This window comes from Theropithecus gelada, chromosome 12, assembly GCF_003255815.1.
Source record: "Theropithecus gelada isolate Dixy chromosome 12, Tgel_1.0, whole genome shotgun sequence".
Lineage (NCBI taxonomy): Eukaryota > Metazoa > Chordata > Mammalia > Primates > Cercopithecidae > Theropithecus > Theropithecus gelada.
In genome coordinates, this window is record NC_037680.1 from 47,264,831 (window position 1) to 47,282,008 (window position 17,178).

The following is a 17,178-nucleotide window of genomic DNA, read 5'->3' on the forward strand; positions in this document are numbered from 1 at the left end:
TGAGTGTAAACAACAGCCTGCCCTCAAACATCTAATGGCAATGCATAATCTTAATGGCAAGATCTATCATAACCCTTTGCTACGAGGTTATGATTTCAACCATCTAGCACTTTATTTTCATAGAAAATATCCAGGAGAAATTCTCTATGGGAGTTATTCATCATTTTACACCACTGGGCAGGTCATTAGAGAGGAGCCTGCGGTAAGCAGTTCTCGTTTGTCATGGAAAAGCAGCTGTGACATACGTAGACTTGGAATTCTGATGAAACACACTAACTTGGAGATCTTAAAACAAATCACTGAATTTCTCTGAACCTCAGTTTCCTCATCAGGAAAATGGAGGATAATAGTATCCATCCTACAGAGTGGTTCTGAAGACTAAAAATGGCTCCAGTCCTAAGTGCCTAGTGTATACAAGGTACAGTGTGTGCACCTAGGAAAGGCAACCACCGCACAGTCACTGTTGCTATGTGAGACCCTCCTGACTCTTTTATTTCCGTCTCTCATCATCTGGATAGTAGAGTGTTTCCCTAAGCTCCCCTCAGCTGTGTTACCTTTTAAAGTGAAGATGTGCTACCTGTCACATCTTTAAGGAGAAGAGGTCAAGAGGAGTATCAGGATAGAGTCAGCATGGAAGATTATTTCTCTCATTAAAGAAGTTCCTCGTTTGACAGTCACTAGGGATCCAGATTTTGTGTGCCTTTCTAATCCCTATTGTAGCACATGGCTCCCATCCTCAAAGTTGCATTATGGTACAGGCTGGCTGCTGGAGCTCCAGCCACCACTCCTGTGTTCCAGAACTCAGAAAGGAGGGAGGGAGGGAGGGAAGAACGAAGGGAAGGGGAGGGGAGGGGAGAGTAGAGGAGGGGAGGGGAGGGGAGAGGAGGGTAGGGGAGGGAAGGGGCAAAAGAAACATACTCCTTTTTGATTTAAAAAAAAAAAAACCTTCTCAGAAGTCTCATACGTTTCCATAAAGCCTCTTTAGCCAGAACTTAGTCCATGACCATACCAAAAAAGGGTAGAAAATATAGTCTTTGATCTGAGTGAACAGCAACCCTAAATAAAATTTAACAAAGCAAGGGAAAATTGATATGGCTAGCAACAAGCAGACTCTGCCACACAAGAACTACAGCTTGTTGACAGTCAATTTGCCTTCGCTCTGAGTGAACCCCTCTGGGAAGGTGAGTTGAACCCCTGAAAAAGGGCTGACTCACTTCCCGACTTGGAATATAGACATGCTCAGAATGCTCCTTTAGTGTCACTCCATAAACGCCACCATCCTACTGTTTTAAATCTTTACTTCCAATCCTATGTTCTCATGCTTCAACCCAGAGCTTCTGGCAGGTTTAGTTTCTGGTTCTGACTCTGAAATGTAACCTTGTACTTTGACTTTAGCATCTAACCAGCTTCTTCTGAATTCATATTTGACCTTTGATCTCTTGACTTCATTTGCTTTCATCAGTCACTTAGGAAAAGGGTACCCAACCAGGAGTCCAGGTTGCAAAAGAAGAATCTCCTATAGTTCTATACAAAAGGATATGCCTATCTTCATTTTTTTACCTGGAGAGAGGGACTACAGATTTCCTAGGATTCCCAAAGGGGTCTGCGATTCCAATTAGGTGAAGAACCACTGGGCACGGTGGCTCACGACTGTAATCTCAGAACTTTGGGAGGTGAAGGCGGGAGGATCACTTGAGGCCAAGAATTGAAGACCAGCCTGGGCAACATAGTGAGACCTCCATCTCTACACAAAATTAAAAAAAAAAATTGAAAATAAAAAATTTTTAAAAACTGTTTTAGGTGAACTACAAGGCCTTCTTTAAGGCTGTGGGTGCAACTGCACAGATTGTAAACATGGCCCAGGATGGGGCGGCAGGGTCAGAAGAGGTGTCAGGAATGAAGAACATCATGACAGCCCATTTGTCAGGCCTGGCTGTGGATCAGCAGCCATGGACTGATATGCCAGCTTTCAGGAGAGAGTGTCAAGACTAAGCTCATGAGTCAGGAAAAGAGTGGAAAATTGGTCCTTTGGACTCAGGCGGGAACTATCAAACAGGATGCCGCTAAGGCCAAGAACCAGATGTTAGATTCATCCTAGTAGGTTTCCTCCCCAAGGTTGAGAATGGTGTCTTCTAATATCTTAGTTTCCTTAGTACATAGGATGTCACCTGGCGAGAGAATAGTCATTCAGTAAGTATTTGTTGAATAGAACTGAAAGAAAGTTTAGGAATCAGGTACCTGACATAGATAAGGAACCTGAAATAGATGAGATCATGATAAACTCTCTAGACTCTTCCTCCTAATCCTGAGAGTAATGGCCATGTTCCTGGTCCTTGGGGAGGCTAATTCATGCAAACCTCGGGCCTAATTAGTTTTAAATCTGAAGCATGGAGTGGGACCTATGCCTGATATTCAGTCCCATTCCCTCTCCCTTGTCCATGTGGTTCCTGCCTGGCCAACATTGACTTGACCCTAAGCCAACTTTCATCCAATCTTTGATATGGTTCTGATATTATGGTATGTGATTTCACTTGTTCCTTGCCTTACCCCAGAGAGCTTTCTTATATAGTACTGGAGATTCTAGCACATACACTGCCACCATATCTCCTCGCCATGCAAACACTTTTGTCATGTCAACATTTCCAAAAACCAGTGGAACCATTAATAACACATTTGTTCAAGAATGGTTAAAAGCCCATCATGAGTTTGCCTCTTGGTACACTTGGCAGCACAGGCTAAACCAGGAATCCTTCTCTTCTTCTTCCTTTATCAGGCCATCAGACATGAGGGAGTGTTGGTTGCTACGGTGATGGGGCTCAGAGCAGAACCAAAGCATGATTGTGACCTCCAGAGGTGATGGTAACTGCACACATGGTTTCCAAGGGTCTTCCTCCTAAATTTCCAGGGGCCTCCCAAGGAAAATGGACATATTCTTTTTGGAAATAAAATACTTCCACCAACATATCTGAGGATCCTTCAGGATCTTTTTGTCTTCTTTTACCTCCATGTGATTAATTCGACTGCTTTTTTCATCCACAATTAAAACTTAGTAGCTTCACCTGTGTCTTATGTACAACAATAGTTATCTCATCCTTACAAATAGCCTTTCCTCACATTAAGCAAGCAAGAATTCCCATTAGTCTTCAACATTAGCACTTGGCTCAAACACCCTAACCAGCGATAAAGCTTCCCTATGTCACTTAGCTGAGTCAGTCTAGGCATCTCTTTTCAGTGAGGATGATCTGAGCCCAGCCCACAGACTCTAATGCTAAAGAATGCCAAGCGAAAACAAGAAAGACAAAGAGCCTCAGAGCTTAGTAAATACCTTTTTGTTTTCTGGCTTAATTTTCTGCAGACAGACCTTCCTTGATTTTTTCTTAGGCTCCACGTTTGATCTCACGATCTTGTTTCAATGATTAGTCTACCAGACTATGCCTCTGTGTTGAATTGCTTTGAAAAGAGCATTGCTTGCTACTTTTAAATCAGTTTGTTAGAAGACAAATGTAACCTGCCAAGATATCTGATGCCCACAGCTAGCTGTGTATGCCAGTTGACCGTCTTCTTGTTATTTATAATTTGTAATTAGAAAATCATCACTTAGAATTATTCTTGACAGATATTGACTTCAGAGAATTATAGAAACATAGCTGTCCTTGAGGATTATTAGTAGAAAAACCGTGTAGATAATTATATTGAGATCTTTAAAACCTGGGTCAATATTTCCAATTATCTTCACAGTTAGCTTTCAGATGTTTACATTATTTTTAAAAGATAGACTTTGGCTCTGGCTTTTATATATTCTACAAGTGTGGAACTGGCAGTCAGTTTTTTTAAAAAACAAATTGTAAACCAATTTTACCTAGAACTTGGAATGCTTTTTTCAATTAACATTTGCATTGTCCTACAATCTTAGAGGTAAAAGAGACTCAGAAAAGTCATTTTCTTTCCTTCTATTCCTCTGAGTGGACCGTGCCTAAGACATTTCATTCAGATTAGAATCTATTTTGTTGGTGAAGTATCACAGGGCTGGCACTTCCACCACCTCTCTCAGTAACCCAGGCTGGTTTCTGACATTTTATGATTGGCAACTTAATGCATTTCCAGGAAATGAATCGTGTTAGTGGTTTTGAACAGCATTTTTTTTTTTTTTAGAACCCAACTACAAATATTAAACCAATCCTCTGTGTTCCTAAAATAAATGGTTTGACTTCTTTATTTTCTTTCATCCTTTTTCTTACCACCTTTCCAGGTTTACATATGAAATTGCACCAGTGTTTGTCCTCATGGAACAAATAACACTTAAGAAGATGAGAGAGATAGTTGGATGGTCAAGTAAAGATGGTGATGGGATATTTTCTCCTGGTAGGTTTCTCTTCTCTTCCTCTTCTCAAGGTTTGGGATTCTCAAGAATACACAAAATATGAAGTAGGTTTGTAGAAGAATAATGCCTTAAAATTTTTTTGGATACTCCGACTTGCTATTTTTTTCAAGATGAAGACTAGCAAAAATGCTACATTCTGTATGAATTAACTAACAAAGCCTATGCATAAATCCATAAAAACTGACAAAGGCTGTGTCTAGATCATGCTAAAGAACCTCCCCCCCCCCCCTTTTTTTTTTTTTTGAGACAGGGTCTCACTCTGTCATCCAGGCTAGAGTGCAGTGGTGTGATCTTAGCTCACTGCAGCCTCGAACTCCTGGGCTCAAGCAATCCTCCTGCTTCAGCTTCTCAAGTAGCTGGGACTATAGGCATGTGCCACCATGCCCAGCTGTTTTAAAATTTCTTTTCTAGAAACAAGGTCTCACTATTAAACAACTCCATTGTGTCAACAGCAGTTCGATTATGCTGGGGATCAGTGAATCAAGATTATTAATTAATTGATTTATTTCAGTCAAAATAGTATATCTACTTTGAATCTCTAGCTTGAAGTAGATAAAATAAGAATTTTTAAAACAAGGTTAGGTATTCTGATGGTGTCAGAGACAGTGTGACTGTGTACAAAGGGGAAAAGAATAAATAAGAATTGCAGTTATCTAGGTAATTCAAGCAGGCCAAAATTTGCCTAAGTTTAATTGTCAGATAATTAATGTAAAACTAACTAGTTTGTGTTGGCCAAACATACATAGTTATGTCAGTTCTCCTTGTGTCTTTATTTAGGTAAACATGAGTTTGTTCTTATTTTAATAAACTTAGAGTTCTCCTAAATGACTCAGTAACACTTGGGCTGAAGAGAGCACCTAGGCAGGTAACCAAGAAATATCATTGTTTCTTTCTGTAGGCTCCATTACTCTTTCTTTCTCTGTCTTTCTGAACTCAGGGAACAGATTCATCTTTGTTCAGTAAATAGACTGAGCAGAAAGTAAAGCAGGAAGGATATAACTCACCTATCCCTTTGCAGCCACTGATGCAGCTACCTCTTATATTTCTGTCTAGACTTCAGGTGGAAAGGGCACTGAAGTACATGAATCACCTCCAGCCAAACTGCCTAGATAGCTTTGGTAATAAGTGTGACTACTTGTATTCCCAGGGTAAAGGGTCCAGTGGGAAGCCCCAGCAATAGGGAAGCCAGCAAAACCTATCAGGATATTATCCTTCCGCTTCCTGACCTCCCTTGTCTCTTGAGACACCAGCTCAGCGTTCGTTTTTAGAAACAGTAATGAAAGAGCCTCAACACCTCCCAATATGTCCGCTTGCTGACAGGGGGCGCCATATCCAACATGTACAGCATCATGGCTGCTCGCTACAAGTACTTCCCGGAAGTTAAGACAAAGGGCATGGCGGCTGTGCCCAAACTGGTACTCTTCACCTCAGAACACGTGAGTCGGGGATGCTTTCTCATGGATAGAGGTGTTTTTCAGGGGACTCTCCAACTTCTAACCTCGAGCCTCTGTGTGTTGCAGAGTCACTATTCCATAAAGAAAGCTGGGGCTGCACTTGGCTTTGGAACTGACAATGTGATTTTGATAAAGTGCAATGAAAGGTAGGCAGGGAAAGTGAATATTAGGTTCTTGATGTATTAAATGTGTTCATCTGTTAAATTTGTTTTATTGTGCTTAAAGACTGGCTCAGTACAGTGTGCCAAGCTGCTAATGGTCTGTTGAAAATATCCGATTAAATTGCTTTTTGCTGCTGCTAAAGTTTTTTTCATGTGCAATCTCATTGATTCTTCATTTTAATTTCCCTCCTTTTCCAATAATTATAGGGGGAAAATAATTCCAGCTGATTTTGAGGCAAAAATTCTTGAAGCCAAACAGAAGGTATGTACTCTGTGGTGCATCTAAACCCTAGTTTAAAAATACCTTCTTTCTGCTCTAGACAAAAAAGTCCTTGATAATATGAGACAATTTTCTTGTGCTTCTAAAACTCTATTCTTAGATATTTGCTTATTTCCAACTTGTAAAATAATTTGGTTTTAAAGCTGTGTCTACACAATATCAGGGATTTTTTAAACAATGAAAAATTCGGTCATTAAACTATTTGTCCTGTCGTCATGGTGCCAACTGATTGGTTTGATGTTCTTCAATAAATCAACTCCCTGAGCATCATGAAGATATAGCCTAATTGAACTTTTTACTTACTACTTGTTGGGTATTATCTCATTTTAACAAATGCCATTTTAGCTTAGGATTCTGTTTAGCAAAGTGCTTCCATGCCCTGGCAGATGGCCCATGGTACTTGGCAAATCCAGCCTCAACAAAGTCTATTAAACAAAAAACTCATAGAACAGATGTATCCACAAGTCAGTGCCAGGTAGCTGTCAGGCCACTTACCAACACATGGTTGTTTCGGTTACATTCTTATACCTCCTTCTCTAATTGTAGTTATTTGCTGGGGTCTTGGCACAGGAGGTGGGTCTAAGTGTTGTAAAGACTGAGCAAGGAACAGAGGTGGAGCTGAGCTTCACAAAAGCCTAAGAGGCAGGGCTGGCATAGGGGGTTACGTCTGTAATCCCAGCACTTTGGGAGGCTGAGGCAGGAGTATCCCTTGAGCCTAGTAATTCAAGACCAGCCTGGGCAACATAGGGTGACCCACATCTCTACAAAAAATTTTTAAAAATAGCCAGGTGTGGTGGTCCACGCCTATAGTCCCAGCCACTCAGAAGGGTGAGGTGGGAGGATTGCTTGAGTTGGAGAGGTAGAGGCTAAAGTGAGCCCATGATCGTGCCAGTGCACTCCAGCCTAGGTGACAGAACAAGAACCTGTCTCGGGAAAAAAGAAAAGCTTAAGATTCACAGATTTCCCCAAATTTGTCTTAGATCTATTACTCTACTCCTTCATTTATTTTTTGTTTATGTCAACATTTCACCATGTCCACTGTTAGTGAGTGTATCAGCTTTCACAGTGTATAGACCTTTTTTAAACAATCAAACCCCACAATGTTTCAGTATAATTATTATATCAATACACTTAAAACAACACAACCTCTTAAAAGAATGATGCTATTCAGAACTACCTGACCATCATTCCAATATATTCAGAACTACCTGACCATCATTCCAAACACTTACTATTACTCTTTCCTGCCTTATTTTTTGCCATAGAAATTATTGTTATCAAACATATTGTATATTTTGCTTATTTAATTTAGCTTATTATCTGTCACCTGCCACTAAAATGTAAACTCCGCAATGACAGAATTCTTTATCTCTTGTGCTCACTGCAGAGTCCCTAGTATCTGTGGCAGGGCCTGGCACATAAAAGGCACTCAAAAAATATTTGTTGAATAAATGAATGAATGAGTGAATGAGCCAACAAAACACTACTAGACGTAGTATCTGGTAACACATAAGCTTTGCCAATTACTGTTAGAAATAAATGTTATACAATTCTGCTTCCTGTGGAAATCAGCAAATGAGAAAGGTTAAAAACACTAATCAGTCTGTATCTGTCTTACCTTGTAGGGATATGTTCCCTTTTATGTCAATGCAACTGCTGGCACAACTGTTTATGGAGCTTTTGATCCGATACAAGAGATTGCAGATATATGTGAGAAATACAACCTTTGGCTGCATGTAGATGTAAGTGCTATAACTCAGAGAGGCCAGTCCATGTCGGGGATAGAGGCAGCTCTTTTTTATGATTTGCCTCAAGCTTCTCTCCACGCCCCAGCCAGCCCTCTCTCCACACCACATTAGTTCCAGTTCTTGTCTGGACTCTAGCCAGCCATTCACAACTGGTACACACCACAGACATGGAACATCCTCTGGGACTCATCCAGTTCCTTACTAGTCGATTGCTGTCTTCTGTGTTTCATCCTAGAATATGGTCTCATTGCCTTCCCAGGTAGCTTTGTTGGGACAAATGGCTACAAATGATTTCAGAGTGAAAAAATAGAAGATACAACATACAGAAAGTGGCCATGAATGTGAACCCTCAGCTACCTGCCTTCAGTCTAGCCATCTATGACACGTCTCTTAAAAAGAATATATCTGGCCGGGCTCTGTGGCTCACGCCCGTAATGCCAGCACTTTGGGAGGCCGAGGCGGGTGGATCACCTGAGGTCAGGAGTTTGAGACCAGCCTGGCCAACATGGTAAAACCTATCTCTACTAAAAATACAAAAATTAGCTGGGTGTGGTGGTAGGCGCCTATAATCCCAGCCACTCTGGAGGCTGAGACAGGAGAATCGCTTGAACCTGGGGACGGAGGTTGCAGTGAGCTGGGATCATGCCACATCACTCCAGCCTGGGCGAAAGAGCGAAACTGTCTCAAAAGAAAAAAAAAAAAAGAATATCTGCTACATTTCAGAAAAATAAGGCAGTATATGAAAGGCATTGTCAACTAAGAGACTTAATCCCAAATTTTCCCAGAAACACAAAAGATGCATTTTCTTTTTTTTTAATTTATTTATTATTATTATTATACTTTAAGTTCTAGGGTACATGTGCATAACGTGCAGGTTTGTTACATATGTATATTTGTGCCATGTTGGTGTGCTGCACCCATCAACTCGTCAGCACCCATCAACTCGTCATTTACATCAGGTATAACTCCCAATGCAATCCTTCCCCCCTCCCCCCTCCCCATGATAGGCCCCAGTGTGTGATGTTCCCCTTCCTGAGTCCAAGTGATCTCATTGTTCAGTTTGCACCTATGAGTGAGAACATGCGGTGTTTGGTTTTCTGTTCTTGTGATAGTTTGCTAAGAATGATGGTTTCCAGCTGCATCCATGTCCCTACAAAGGACACAAACTCATCCTTTTTTATGGCTGCATAGTATTCCATGGTGTATATGTGCCACATTTTCTTAATCCAGTCGGTCACTGATGGACATTTGGGTTGATTCCAAAAGCAACGGCAGCAAAAGCCAAAATTGACAAATGGGATCTAATTAAACTAAAGAGCTTCTGCACAGCAAAAGAAACTACCATCAGAGTGAACAGGCAACTTACAGAATGGGAGAAAATTTTTGCAATCTACTCATCTGACAAAGGGCTAATATCCAGAACCTACAAAGAACTCAAACAAATTTACAAGAAAAAAACAAACAACCCCATCAAAAAGTGGGCAAAGGATATGAACAGACATTTCTCAAAAGAAGACATTCATACAGCCAACAGACACATGAAAAAACGCTCGTCATCACTGGCCATCAGAGAAATGCAAATCAAAACCACAATGAGATACCGTCTCACACCAGTTAGAATGGCAATCATTAAAAAGTCAGGAAACAACAGGTGCTGGAGAGGATGTGGAGAAATAGGAACACTTTTACACTGTTGGTGGGATTGTAAACTAGTTCAACCATTATGGAAAACAGTATGGCGATTCCTCAAAGATCTAGAACTAGATGTACCATATGACCCAGCCATCCCATTACTGGGTATATACCCAAAGGATTATAAATCATGCTGCTATAAAGACACATGCACACGTATGTTTATTGTGGCACTATTCACAATAGCAAAAGATGCATTTTCACATGTGTGACTGGGTGTATTTTTTTTTTCTTTCTCTGCACATTTTCTTAGGGATTTAACTTCACACAATTGGCTAGTAGGATAATCTGCCTTGCCACTGAACTAATGACTAACAAAGGCTGTGTATCATGTGGCATCCCAATTATTCAGTAAACATGCATCATGGTACCCACAAAAATGTCTTCTTGTTATATAAGCTGTTGTGAGACCTCCAAGCCCAGCAGGAACTGCTGCTTTTTGAGTTTTTCAGGAGCTGTTAGAATTCTACTCTGGGAAGAACCAGACAGCAGGCCTCAGTTTTTTGGGCAGCTTCCAGAGCCACCCGGAGGGGGATTCACTGTGTTGGCTTTCCACAGCACATTGGGCTATTAGGCCATTGGACCTTTGGGTCTTGGCAGAACAGGCACCTCAGGCTTCTCAGGCTCAGACCTCGCCTAGCTGTATCACTTGTGCAGCTACACTCCAGAGGAACTTTGAAAAAGAAATGACAAGCAATGAAGAATCACAACTGACTGAACAATCAGTGTGGGCTGAACTTTTTAGAGAAACTTATGTTTTTCACCTTGTACTTTCTTGCTCATGTTTTACTAGAAGTGAAAAATGACTAGTTTTAGATTCTTAAATGTCACTGCTCCCCTCTTCCTCTCCTTTCTCTGTCCCCACAGGCTGCCTGGGGAGGTGGGCTGCTCATGTCCAGGAAGCACCGCCATAAACTCAATGGCATAGAAAGGTATGGGCCAGAACTCGCCAAGCCTCCTTCCACCCAGCACATCAAACAGACATGCTCTGATGTCAGCCTGCGCTGCCTTGCCCTGATCCCCTGCATCGTATTTCGGTCTAAATTCACTTTAGTTCAGCAGGCATTTGTTGAGCATTTATTGGATGATTTATTTTCCAGTCAAAGGAGTCCTGAAGGAATTCACAATTTAGAAAGAGAGAAAGACACGCCAGGTGTGGTGGCTCACGCCTGTAATCCCAACACTTTAGGAGGCTGAAGTGAGAGGATTGTTTAAGCCCAAGAGTTCGAGACCAGCCTGGGCAACATAGTGAGACCCTGTCTCTAATAACAATCAATCAATCAATCAATCAGAAAGACAAGTAAACAAGTCGTTAGAACACAATGTGATAAGTGTAACAGGAGGCAATTGCAGGTACACAGGTAGGAGAAGAGAGAGACTAACCAGTGAGGGGAATTGGAGGCCATCAGAGTTTGCCAAGGGCACAGGAAGGGCCACTGGTTCACTTTCCTCTTCTTCCTCATTAAGCTTACTTCCAGAAAGGGCAGGACACTCAGCTCCTAACTTATTTTCTTTTTTAACTGTTCAAATTCAGTGGATGTTCTAGGCCAAATATGATTTTGACCTGACTCCTAAGTGTTGATCCATAACAAAGTCACAATGATTCATTGATTCATTCCGCATATATTTACTGAGCACCCATCATGAGCCAGGTAGGGGTGGATGTGAATATTCAGTTACCTGTCTTCCAGCCACCTATGGTGCTTTTCTAATAAAAATGCATATCTGATAAATGCAGAAAAATAAGGCAGTATATGAAAGGTGTTATCAACTAAGAGATTTGCCCTCCTGAAGTTTACATTCCAGTAGGCTAGATGTTCATAACAAATATTTAATCTGTCTCATAGTAAAGAAAAATAAAACAGGGTTAGGTAACAGTGAGTGACAAGGCATGCTGTTTCAGACAGGGTAGTCAGAGGCCTTTCTGAGGAGGTAACATATCAGCAGATACTGCGATAAAGGGAGACAGGAAACAAGGATATGTGGAAGAGTATTCTAGGCAGTACGAGTGGCAAGTGCAAAGGCCCTGAGGCAGGACTGTTCTTGGCAAGTGGGAGGATCATCAAAGAGGCCAGTGGGGCTGGAGCAAGGTGGGAGAGGTAGAAGCAGACTAAGGAGGGAGAGGCGAACATGGAGCAGGCAGGGAGAGCACGCCCAGGGCTCCTCCCACAGCCACGACTCTGGCTTTTGTTACCTCTACTGTGCCTCCCCAAACTTTTGTCTCAGTTTTGAAAGACCATTGTCAACATGGGTGAGACCAGCTCTGTCAAGTGGACAACCTCGTAACTCAGAGGATAATGTAAAAAATTTGGGCCAGGTGTAGTACCCTGTAATCCCCGCACTTTGGTAGGCCAAGGAGGGCAGATCACTTGAGGTCAGGAGTTCAGGACCAGCCTGGCCAACATGGTGAAATCCTGTCTCTACTAAAAATACAAAAATTAGTAGGCGTGGTGGTACACACCTGTAATTCTAGCTACGCAGGAAGCTGAGGCTGGGAAATCACTAGAACCTGGGAGGCAGAGGTTTCAGTGAACAGAGATCATGCCACTGCACTCCAGCCTGGGCGACAGAACGAGACTCTGTCTCAAAAAAAGAAAAAAGAAACTCTGGATGAGCCAGGCCAACTTAACTTTAGATTTCTCAGACAATTTTAATTTTCTGTCTTTGAGTCTAGGAAAACTTAAAACATTTCACACTAGACTTTTTCTTTTCTAACATTTTAAATCACATACGTCTTCTAAAGGAAATTGAATTCATATTATGTCTTATTACTTTCCTTTTGTAGCAGCAAAGAATCACTTCAGACCTTTAGGATATGCAGAAAACCATTTAAGACATTTTATGAGACCTAAATATAATTTTTTAACAACTTGGTAAATGATAGCAATGAGAAATTTGATTAAATTCACTACCATTTAAATATGACCTCACACTGATGCTTTTTAGTGAGCTAAGCACTTAGTTAACTTTCCTTAGAATTTTTCACAGGTCTCTTTCACAAAGGTTTTATTATACACTGAAGGGAAAAGATCTTCAGACCTTCCTCTCTTTGCCTTGAAACACAATGCACATATGCACTAAATTATTTTGTTAGGTCCTTTAACTAAAGGACCTAAGCAGGATGAAGAGGTTGAAAGTTCACGGCAAGGGTTTAGCTCTAGGGAGAGCAGAGGCAGGATGATTCTGAGCCAATTGCTCTATCTAGGGGAAAAGATCCTTCACAGGTATTAAAATGCAGCACCTAGCTATGGGCCAGGCCTTTGAGAAGGAGTCTGCAAACCAATCAAGCAAGTTACCCATGTTTTAATCATCATACATTAGACTTAGTTGTTTCTGTAATGCCCTAGCTAGTGTGCTCCTTAACCATCTAATTATGTCTGACAGAATGATGCAGTTGCTAGGAGACCATGCTTGTTAAGCTATCATTGCAGCCCAAACTGGCAAAATCACTCTCATTTAGCATTTAAATAATGCTGCTAGGCAGTCAGAGTCTAGACTAGTCCAGTCGAGCCTTGCTTTTAGGTACCACTCTTGATACTGCCCGGTAAGTGGGTAGGTCAGCATCACCAGCCTATAAATGAGAAAGGCAGAAAGAAGCCACTGTGTCTCCTAGAGAGAAGCAGTATAGTGGATGGTTATGAACAATGGCTGTGCAGTTAGAGGCCTTGGACTTGAATCCTGGCTCCAACACTTCCCAACTCTGTGACTTTGGGTAATATATTTAACCTTTCTGCATGTTAGCTTCCCCATCTAAAATATATATAATAACTGTACCTACATTATAGGGTTGTGGTGAGAATTATGTGTGCCAGGCACTCTTATAAGCATTTTACATTTTTTAAGTTTTTTTGTCCTTTATTCAATTCTGTGAGGTACACACTTCCCATTTAACAGAAACTGAGGCACATAAGAGTTATATAATGTGCCCAAGCTAACAAATGTCAGAGCCAGGACTCAGACTTAGACAGTTTGGCTCCAAAGCCTGAGTTCTTAACCATGATACCATATTGATGTAATACCTGAAAGCTCTCAAAACAATAAGACATATAAGTTATTCATAAATGTTAGCTATTGTTAATAGCAGTTACCTCTAAGATGCAGTCCGCAATGTAATGCTTCGAGACTGCCTGCAAAACATTTGTTTACTACTTGATTAGTCAATTCAGGAGGATAGGCATGAATAATATTTACTGACTTGAATTGGGATGGGTGGTGTTTTCCTCAAGAGAACAGTTGCCTCCTTCTGACTCCTGCACCTTCTTGAAGTCTCATGTGCTTCTTTCAGGGCCAACTCAGTCACCTGGAACCCTCACAAGATGATGGGTGTGCTGTTGCAGTGCTCTGCCATTCTCGTCAAAGAAAAGGTCTGTACTCCCTCCAAAACTATGCTGGAGCCCATACATTCTTTAGAAAGCACGAAAAGAGACACACGTGGGGTCTCTTTGCAGTACTTGTTGGCTGACTCACGAGATTGGCAGCCCCATTGAGAGACTGCTGCTGCTGTCCTTTCCTGCCCTTGCAGCTAACCTGGTTTCTTCTCTTGGCTCTTGCTGGCTACTGCACTTCTTCCTTGATCAGTACTCAGGGTCTGTCAGCAACTGAACCTTTAAGGGAATTATTCAATTGAGTATTCCTTCATATTTGTACAAAAAAAGTGAGAGCAGTTAGGTGAGGCATCCAATCAGTTTTGTCCTCAGTGAGGACTAAAAGCACTCACTGGAGCATACTCGGAGTTCTTAGCATGAATGTGTGGTCCCAAGAACTGAAATAAATGAGACAGAACAACAACTACAAATACCAACTTAGGGCCACAAGGAATGTTGCCCCAAAAGCTGCTGTAAATGGTTGAGCCTCATATTCCCTTCTTCACATGCCTAATAATAGGGCCCTGCCCTCCAAGGCATTGTTGCTCCCGTAAAACTTCTGCACACAGAAGAATTCCAAAAAGTCTGCCTCCAGCCTGTAGGAGCCAGAATCTGCACAGCCTCTTTAGTCCACTCATACGCGGAATCCATGTTCATGTCATAGCAGGTCCTGGAAAGGTTGGAAGACTTTTGCCAGAGTGCTTTTGGAGAGAAAAATTCTTCACAGCATGAAACTATCCCACCCACTGAGGAAGTTTCTATCTCTAACCCTGGCCCCCGAATGCCATAGCACTTCCCAATCTTGAAACAATCCCAGACATCCACACACATTTCCCCTTAGAAGGATGGCATCTGAGACGGAAAAATCACTTTCTAATCAGAGAGTCAGAGAAAAAGGGATGGCAAGTTTTCCAAGAGTGATTTTAGAAAAGGTCATCAGAACAAGCGTAAGGCCTCATAAAGACATCAGAAGAAAGATTGCATATGTCCCCAAGCCTCTCCTTCCAAGCCAGCCTGGTTTTAAAGCCACCCACATCTCTGATCTATAAATGCAGATGCACCCATCTTGATTTGCATGATAGGGTATACTCCAAGGATGCAACCAGATGTGTGCAGGATACCTCTTCCAACCAGACAAGCAGTATGATGTCTCCTATGACACCGGGGACAAGGCAATTCAGTGTGGCCGCCACGTGGATATCTTCAAGTTCTGGCTGATGTGGAAAGCAAAGGTATGAAGGGAATAATTCAGAAAATAGAGCAGAAACGTAATTTGCAGAGACTGGCTGGCAAAAGAGGGGCAAAGATATATCACAGATAATTCACTATATGTGGAATCAATATCTAGATAATTGAATTAACTGTGTTTTCTTTGTGAATGAAATTATTCCTTATGTGAAATTCTCTCTCCTTTCGTTCAGTCTCCTCAATTTGAACTATTATGAAGTCTTCTTAGAACAACTAAAACTTATGCCAAGATAAGGATTTCCACAGCAATCCTTGGGGATGATGGAATTATTTAGTGCAGGCGTAGAGAAAGAGATTAAAAAAATAAAATTACTGCATTATTCTGAGTAGAACCTTGAATTCTTTCTTTCTTTTTTCTTTTCTTTTTTTTTTTTTTTTTTTTTTTTTTTTGAGACAGAGTCTCGCTCTCATCCAGGCTGGAGTGCAGTGGTGTGATCTTGGTTCACTGCAAGCTCCGCCTCCCGGGTTCACGCCATTCTCCTTCCTCAGCCTCCCGAGTAGCTGGGACTACAGGCGCCAGCCACCACACCCGGTTAATTTTTTTAAAAAATATTTTTAGTAGAGATGGGGTTTCACCGTGTTAGCCAGGATGGTCTCGATCTCCTGACCTCATGATCTACCCGCCTCGGCCTCCCAAAGTGTTGGGATTACAGGCGTGAGCCACCACGCCCGACCCCTTGAAGTCTTTTATGAGGCTTCTCATCATGGGATATGTACGACAGTTTTAACTTCTGCTTCAATAATACCTTTCCTATTGTTTGTACTTAATACGCTATTCTGGAAAATGTATACGTTATTGTGAAAAATCCTACTGTTAGATGGTAGCATGCTGTGTCTGCATTCATCAACCTTTTGGGTTTCATTTCTGTACCTAAGGAAAAAAGCTAACTATTGGAATTTCTCCCAAAATATGAGTGAGGGCGAGGATTACCATTTGACTGTTTGTTTCAAAAGTATTTGTATGCAATCAAGTAAAAGAAATTTTGATTTCATAGTTTTATATTACATACCTTGTTTTTGTTTATTGTAAATTAATTTTAATAATTTCTATGTTTAAGATTGAATCTAACTAACACTCAAACAACAAGATTTTCCAGCAAAATTTCTAGTCAAATATTTCTTCTGTAGGAAAAATTTGGTAGATTATTAGTTTTTCCTCAGTAAGTCATTTTGTCTTTTCTTTTTTTGAGACAGAGTTTTGTTCTTGTTGCCCAGGCTAGAGTTCAGAGGCACGATCTCTGCTCCCTGCAGCCTCCATCTCCCAGATTCAAGCAATTCTCCTGCCTCAGCCTTCCAAGTAGCTGAGATTACAGTCATGCGCCACCATGCCTGGCTAATTTTATATTTTTACTAGAGACAGGGCTTCACCATGTTGGCCAGGCTAGACTTGAACTCCTGACCTCAAGTGATCCACCTGCCTCGGCCTCCCAAAGTGCTGGGATTATAGGCGTGAGCCACCACACCCAGCTCTGTTTTGACTTAATATAGAAATAGTCTGAATTTGATTTCTATTACAAAGTAATCATAGGAATTGTAAACATATAAATAGCCATAGGCTGAGCACGGTGGCTCATGCACGTAATCCCAGCACTTTGGGAGGCGAAGGCAGGCAAAGATCATTTGAGCTCAGGAGTTCAAGACCCATCTGGACAACAAAGTGAGACCCCATCTCTACAAAAAATATAAAAGTTAGTCAGGTGTGATGGTGCATGCCTGTGGTCCCAGCTACTTAGGAGGCTGAGGTGGGAGGATCACTTGAGCCCAGGAGGCAGAGATTGCAGTAAGCCGAGATCATGTCACTGCACTCCAGCCTGGGCAACAGAGTGAGACCCCATCTCAAAAAAAAAAAA

The 17,178-nt window shown here is 41.5% G+C and overlaps 1 protein-coding gene across 3 annotated transcripts in view; it reads left to right on the forward strand.

Moving 5' to 3' along the window:
• GAD1 (glutamate decarboxylase 1) overlaps positions 1-17,178 on the forward strand; it is a 46,384-nt gene that overhangs the window by 23,880 nt on the left and 5,326 nt on the right. For 2 of the 3 annotated variants that reach the window (XM_025404678.1, XM_025404679.1), the window contains exons 7-14: positions 4,250-4,362; positions 5,702-5,817; positions 5,902-5,981; positions 6,204-6,258; positions 7,902-8,018; positions 10,584-10,648; positions 14,002-14,080; positions 15,163-15,312. In XM_025404678.1, coding sequence (XP_025260463.1) covers positions 4,250-4,362; positions 5,702-5,817; positions 5,902-5,981; positions 6,204-6,258; positions 7,902-8,018; positions 10,584-10,648; positions 14,002-14,080; positions 15,163-15,312 — 775 coding nt within the window. Of the gene's footprint in view, positions 1-2,773; positions 2,965-4,249; positions 4,363-5,701; positions 5,818-5,901; positions 5,982-6,203; positions 6,259-7,901; positions 8,019-10,583; positions 10,649-14,001; positions 14,081-15,162; positions 15,313-17,178 lie in introns of those variants that run through there. The other variant, XM_025404680.1, reaches the window with a different exon arrangement.